Below are 6,808 nucleotides of genomic sequence, written 5' to 3'. Positions count from 1 at the left end.
GGTCTCTTGTGATACAATAGTGAATAATTGTTATCAGGACTGATTGTGAGGGTAGCAAATGTAAAGGTAGATGTTTTATAACAAGGAGGGGAGTGATTGACTTTTCAGTCTAGGAGCGGAGGTCCCTAGGACCATCAGGGGAGAGGAGCGGAAAGCAGGACCCTACCCAGAGAAGCAGTGATGTCTGAAATGGAGCCAGAGATGATGATGTGGAGCGATGGAGCAGCTGGAGACTCTAGAACCAGAGAGGGAGCGCAACTGTGTGTTGAAGACCTGGGGAGTACCGGGGAAGGATTGCATGGAGGGGATTGTAACCATGGCAATGAGACGGTATACGACAGAATGAATGTAAAACTAATGTTCTCCCATGCAAACTATCACATAATTCACAATAAAACATTTAAGAAAAAAAAAATTCAACATCTATTCCAAATAAACAAGAATAGTAGGAAACATCCTGAATCTTCAATGGGCATCTAAGAAAAAATGTAAAACTATATTCGGTGGTGAAGTAGTTAATGCTTTTCCTTGTGAATATGACTGAGTCAAATCTGTCCACTCTTACTATTTCTACTCAACACAGTCCCAGAGACCCTGGCTAAAGGAGCAAGATAATACAAGACAGAAGTTAGAAAGGAAGAAGTGAAACTGTCCTTATTCACAGATATAATTTGTGTACACAGAAAATCCTAAGGAATCTGCAAAGAGCTATTAGAACTACTATGTGAATTTAGAAAGTCTCAGGATATAAAAATCAGTTGAATTTCCACATAACAGCAATGAGCAACTAGAAAATTAAATTTTAAAATACCTAGAAATAAAGCTATAGCATTTTAATCACCTCATATGTATGTGAAAACTGGACAATGAACAAGCAGGACCACAGTCCTGATGCATTTCATTCATGGTCTTGGAGAAGGATACTAAAAGTATCACGAACTGCTAAAAGAATACACAAATCTGTGTTGGGAGAACACAGCCAGAATGCGTCTTAGACGTGATGGTGAGACGTTTGTCTCTTACTTTGGACATGTCAGGAGGGAGCAGTTCCTGGAGAAGGACATCATGCTTGGAAAGGTAGCAGGTCACAGAAAGAGAGGAAGTCCATCCCCAAGGAGATGGCCTGACACAGTGGAAGCAGCAATGGGCTCAACTGGGCTCAAAGATACAACTGTGGGGTTGGTGCAGGACCAGACAATGGTCCGTTCTGTTGTGCACTGGGTAGCTATGCGTTGACACTTGATGTGGCAGCACCTAACAACAATAGCAAGGCTGAATGGAAACAGAGCTACGTAAGAGCTGTACATTAAAAAGGAGCACACACGTTAGGTGCTGGGGAGGCAGCTGACTCATGGAGCTCCATGTGCTACAGAGGAGAATGGAAGCACAGGGTTTGCTTGGCTGTCATCTTCTTAGAAGCAGCTCGCCAAGCCCATCTTCGGAAGCACTGCTGGGTGGGTTTAAACTGGCAACATTTAGGATAGCACTCAAGTATAAATCGTTTGCAATCCAGCTGACAAAAATTAAAGAAGATGTAAATACATGGATCTTTGTGAGTAAGAAGACTCAAAATGAACAAAAATTAATATGATGCTTTGCTGTTGTTGCTAAGTGTTGTCAAGTTGGTTCCAACTCATGGCGACCCTGTACAGTGTGTCCAAGGAACGGCTGGTGAGTTTGACTGAGCTTGCAGTGCAGTGCTTATCCCACAGCGCCACACCAGGACTGTAATATGATGCTAGTTTTATCCGAACTGACCTATACATTGAACGCAATCCTACTCCTAGTCCTTTTGTAGAAGCTGACAAGTTGGCTCTAAACTTATATGGGAATGCAGACGACCTAGAGTACCCAGTGAGATCTTGAAGAAAAAAGTTGGAAGACTAAAAACACTTGACTTTAGAAATTTATAACAGAGCTAAAATAATCAAAACATAACGGTGCTGTCATAAGGATAAACCGGCTCAAGTTACAGCACAGAGACCCTGGAAACAGACCACCGCTTATAGTCAGTTGACTTTTGATAACAGTACTAAAACCATCCAGAGGAAATGAAAGTCTTCTCAACACAATGGGGTGGGTACAATCAGCTATCCACTGAAACACCTGGATATGGACTTCTGGAAACCCACAGCTATTGAAAATCCTGTGGAGCTCCGTTCTACTCTGGAGTCCTTGGCTTCTCCATGAGTTGGAAGCGACTTGATGGCAACTGCTTTGGTATTTTGGGTTCAGGACTGGTGCAAACAGATTTGAGCTTAGCTACTAATGAAAAGGTGGTTAGTTCAAATTCACCCAACAATGTCCATTCAAATTCACCCAACCAATCTACTTACCTACGTAAGGTGGTAACCAGGCCTCTGAGAACCATATAGAGTGTGGTTCTACTCTGACACAGGGTGGGGGTCACCACTGCTGCTGTTTTGTTGTTAAGTACCATCAAGTTGGTTCCAACTCATAGAGACCCTATATAGCGTTTCTGAGAAGTGCCTGGTGTGTTGCAGTTAGCAGTCCCGTGCTTATTCTACATTGCCACATCAGAGGCCTCTGAGACAAAGTTTTCAATGAGCAATGATCAGATAAAGCTCACTGGTCACAATACTGCCACTGCACCAGGAGTGTCACCCTTAGTTGGAATCAGCTCACTGACAATGGGCTACAGTCAAATAATCAGGAAAGGATGCTAACTACCCATGGAGTTACTGCAAACAAAAGCTGAATGCTGTCCTCAGTATTAAGATTCTCAACCACGTCTGCAAGTGGCAAGGATGTGACAACATCTTGGGCGCTGAATTTCCTAGACTGTCTTAGAAACAGCAGGGTAGGAAAAGGTATTTAAATGGGGTTCTGAGAAGAAACTACACTGCAAGGAGCAGCCGGGTTGGGGGTGTCTTCCTGGTCCATGGCCCTGTGGGCAGCAGGGCTAATGGAGATGGCACTGCCCAAAATCAGGAGCTCCCAGCAGGCGCCCTGGACATTGATTTCCTGCTCACTGCTCACAACTCCGTTTAGAAGTATGGCAGGAAAGACTTCCGGTGGCAAAGATTGTGAACCAGCTGTAGTACCCAGTACCCAGCTGCTCCAGCTGGTCCACTGTGAAGTGAAAGGGAAAACAAGTGACAAACAGATTAAGTATCAAAGGTCCCTGCTTGTTCAGTCAGTTTTATGCTCAGACATTATTGCTGAATGTTTATTCTGTTAGGAACTCATCTCTACCTGAAATTACAACTACCCTAAAGCACTAAACAGGGGAGATGGTGATCTGAACAGAATTGTTTTAGCTTAAAAGCTGGGATCTGTTAGGAGGATAAGTCATTACGTTCTTAATCCCCAGACTGCATTCCATGGGGCTCTGTTCTCACCAAATGACCATACCTCTCTGAGGTTTTTCACACGTCTTTATGACATCTATATTCTTTGAATTTCTGTACCACTGTAATGTTGTTTGTTGTTACCTGCTGTCAAGTCAGTTACAGCACAAAGCTACACTGCATAGGGTTTCCGACGAGTGGCTGCTGGGTTTGAACTGCCAACCTTTTAGTTAGCTTATCCTATAGCGCCACACCAAGACTCCACTGCTGTTGTAGGAAGCCTAAATCTCAGAACTTTTCTGAATAATTTTATTATAGTTAGTCAAGGGAAAATAAAATGGATTCAGGCATCAATTGTTTTGCTATTTTCAGGTAGAAAATGAATTCTGCTCTGTTAATTCCATCTAGTTTTCCCAAACAAGATACCTTTATAAAACACACCGTTAAACAGAACAACTGTTGTGCGTACAGGTGCATGTTTTCTAGGCTATGAGCGCCCACACTTAACATCATCAATAAAGAAGCACTAGATGAAATACAGGACTGCAAACCAAGTATTCTTTGCTTACAATTTAAACAATAAATCTTAATCTCTTTAAGAAGTAGATAGTATTATTTGTCCAAATATATCTAACGCTCATTAGATTTAAACAGTGAAAGGTACTGCCTAGTTTCCTGAAATGCCTTATTTGTGTGAAATTTTAAGCACCCAACCTATCATGAAATACTCTGTAACAATTATGAACTCAAATTGTAACGTAAATTATAATGAATAATAATCCATCAATAACTGCTTATTCAAGCAAATAAGAAAGGATGTGACATCAAACAAAACAGTATTCGTAATATATGATACTGTCAACCACCTTATGCAATAGTCATGTTCTTTAGAGCATGGCCATACTGTCACTCAGGGTTTAAAACAGGAATAGAAGCTCTGTTAAAACACAGGTATGCGTGCACATTTGCAGCGCTAACTGAGGCTAATGAATGAGGAAACAAAGACACTTTCTACTTAGTCTGTAAAAATATTAATTTGAAAAGTCTGTAGCTTCCAATGTGCTTACCAAAATCAAACCAGAACCGGAGCTGCAAGAGCCGAGCTGTGCACGTGAGCTGCACGTTAGTGGGGCGGAGCTACTGACCTTTGACGCCTGCAGAAGCATGTGGATGACGCCAGGGGCGCCATGGCACCAATGGACCAGGCGATCGGCCTCGTTGCTCAGCGACGACGGGTAATTCCCCGATCGGAATTTTTTGTGGCGCACATAATCAATGCTAGGTTTCACCATTTCAGTCAAAGTTTCTTGGTCCACTTTTGCCGCTGGCTTTAGTGAAGGAACAAAAGAAAACACTTCAATTTATTTTTTACTTTTTTTTTTCTTAAAGATCACCCTAGTGTAGCTAGTAAAGCCTCAATTACCCAGAATACTGAGCATCAAAATTAGTATTCATTTAATTATTAATTAAGACTAAGATAGACCCTTTTTTAAGTCTTTAAAAAAATCGTTGTATACCAGAGTTACAATATATTCAATATAATCTATCTTTGCTTTGATGATTCAACAGCATCAAACGAAGGAGACTAATGGTGAATCTAAGTGTATTTATGACTTAAAAGAATTCTGGTTTGCTAATCCTCAATTTCCTCCCAATGGGACTTTTTCTCCAGAAGAACCACATCTTACCTACATCTACTTAACTACTTTGTTATCTCAGGCAAATTATTTAATATCCATGACCTTAACTCTAAGATGGGGATAATCACAGAACTTAACTCCTAATGTGGCTGTGAGGAACGAGGAAAAAAAATTAATGTTTCACTCAATAATAATAGCTATTATTATGGATGACACTTAGTAAACTACTGTAATTTATAATAAAATTTATGTTAGCTAAAGCTTTATTATAGGTGAAGACTAAAATAACACTTGTACAATATTTACTAATTTGAAAGCATTATTTTTTAAAAGGGCATAAACAACATTTAGAGACTCTCACGTTACTGTGCAGATTCCATGACGCCATTTAGCAGCAACAATAGAAAAGGTGCAGTGCATTAAATGCCTTAGATGACACACAATTTTAAGTTTACCACATCTTCATTATTGGTAATGGAAAACAAGGCCTGAAGGCAGCAGCTGATTTCTCCTTTTATCTCCTTTCTTGGGGTGGGGGGGGAGGACTCAAATGTATGGGCCCCAGGTCAATTCCTAGTGTAGGCTAAGGTTAGACCCCAGACTTCCCTGTCTACTGCATTCAGTAATTCACTGCAATAGCCACACAGAACCCATAGGCCATACTGATGATAATGGAGTTTATTAGGGAAGTTAGCAGGATCAGAAATGCTCAAAACACAGTTCTTTGGTCTCTTCCCAGCAATGTCCGGAGGCAGGCTTGGTTCTGCCCGGCTCAGACAATGTTACAAAGCTTTATGACTACTGCCAATAAATGCTAAAAGGGCACTCCACTCCACTGTAAGTCTCCTGCCCCAAATCACTGTTTTTCTCGCTCCACGGGCTGGGAAGCTCACTGCTCTGTCTTGTGCTCTGGTACTAGGTTCTGCTGTTACCCCTCCCTCTGCCACTCCTATGCCGTCCCTCTGGTGTGACAGCTTCCCCTCCCTAGGTCAGGGAGGTCAATGTGCAGAATTCTCAGGGTCCAGGGACACACACACTACTCCTGGCTCTGCTGCCTTGACGGTAGTGAGAGCCCCTGCTCCTGCTTCTGAGCTGGCTCATTCTAGACCCATGTCAGGTCCAAGGGTTTACAATCCCAATGAACCCTGGTAACAATCACTCACAAATGAATTCTACAGTAATCCTTTCAGCATCTTCCTCTATGTTTTCTTACCCAAATCTATTAGGAAAAATAAAGTTGGTTGGTGGAAATTACAAAAACTATGGGTAAGAAGATCTACCAAGTAACTTACTTCATCATAAGTCAAGTCAAGGTTAACAATTAATATCTAGTCAGGTTTACTTCTATTTGGTCCTAGTGCAAATATCCAGAGGTGATATAAATCACACTTATAATTGTGAAATAAAGTATTATTCTAAAAGTCTTATTGTTTTATTAAAGCTAAAGAGAGTCTGCACTATGATACTGGGTTGTGGTGAATGACCTATTGTTTCTTCTCGTCACACTTTGTAACTCCCATCAAACAATGTTTCTTCCCCGCTGGGACTGGGTAAGAGAAGGTAGAGGAGCTCCTCACAGCATGGCAGGAGTCAGCTGTGGATGACAGTAACGTTCACTGTCATTATAAAAACTTGAAACTCTAGCATGGGTTTAAAATGAGCCATCTCAGAAGCAGGAGGGGGGAACACTACCATCAAGAAGAGTCAGTGACATGGCCACAGAGGACTAGAGTGGAGAGTGAAGCGTCCAGCTGATAAGATGAGAGGGCATATGCACAAGAACACCCACACTTGCAGACAATACCCACTTGACCTGGCTTCAATGACTGGATGATCAGAGCTCAACCAGAAGAAGAA

At 41.7% G+C, this 6,808-nt stretch overlaps 1 protein-coding gene across 1 annotated transcript in view; it reads right to left on the bottom strand.

Moving 5' to 3' along the window:
• The window catches only part of LANCL2 (LanC lantibiotic synthetase component C-like 2 (bacterial)), an 88,096-nt gene that overhangs the window by 10,477 nt on the left and 70,811 nt on the right, over positions 1-6,808 (bottom strand). Inside the window, exon 6 of the mRNA XM_006861916.1 lies at positions 4,457-4,639. Within this exon, the coding sequence (XP_006861978.1) occupies positions 4,457-4,639 (183 nt within the window). The remainder of the gene's footprint in view (positions 1-4,456; positions 4,640-6,808) is intronic.

Source organism: Chrysochloris asiatica, unplaced genomic scaffold (genome assembly GCF_000296735.1).
Source record: "Chrysochloris asiatica unplaced genomic scaffold, ChrAsi1.0 scaffold00044, whole genome shotgun sequence".
Taxonomy (NCBI): Eukaryota; Metazoa; Chordata; class Mammalia; order Afrosoricida; family Chrysochloridae; genus Chrysochloris; species Chrysochloris asiatica.
Note: the sequence above shows the minus strand (reverse complement) of the source record. Positions and strands in the feature narration are given on the sequence as shown.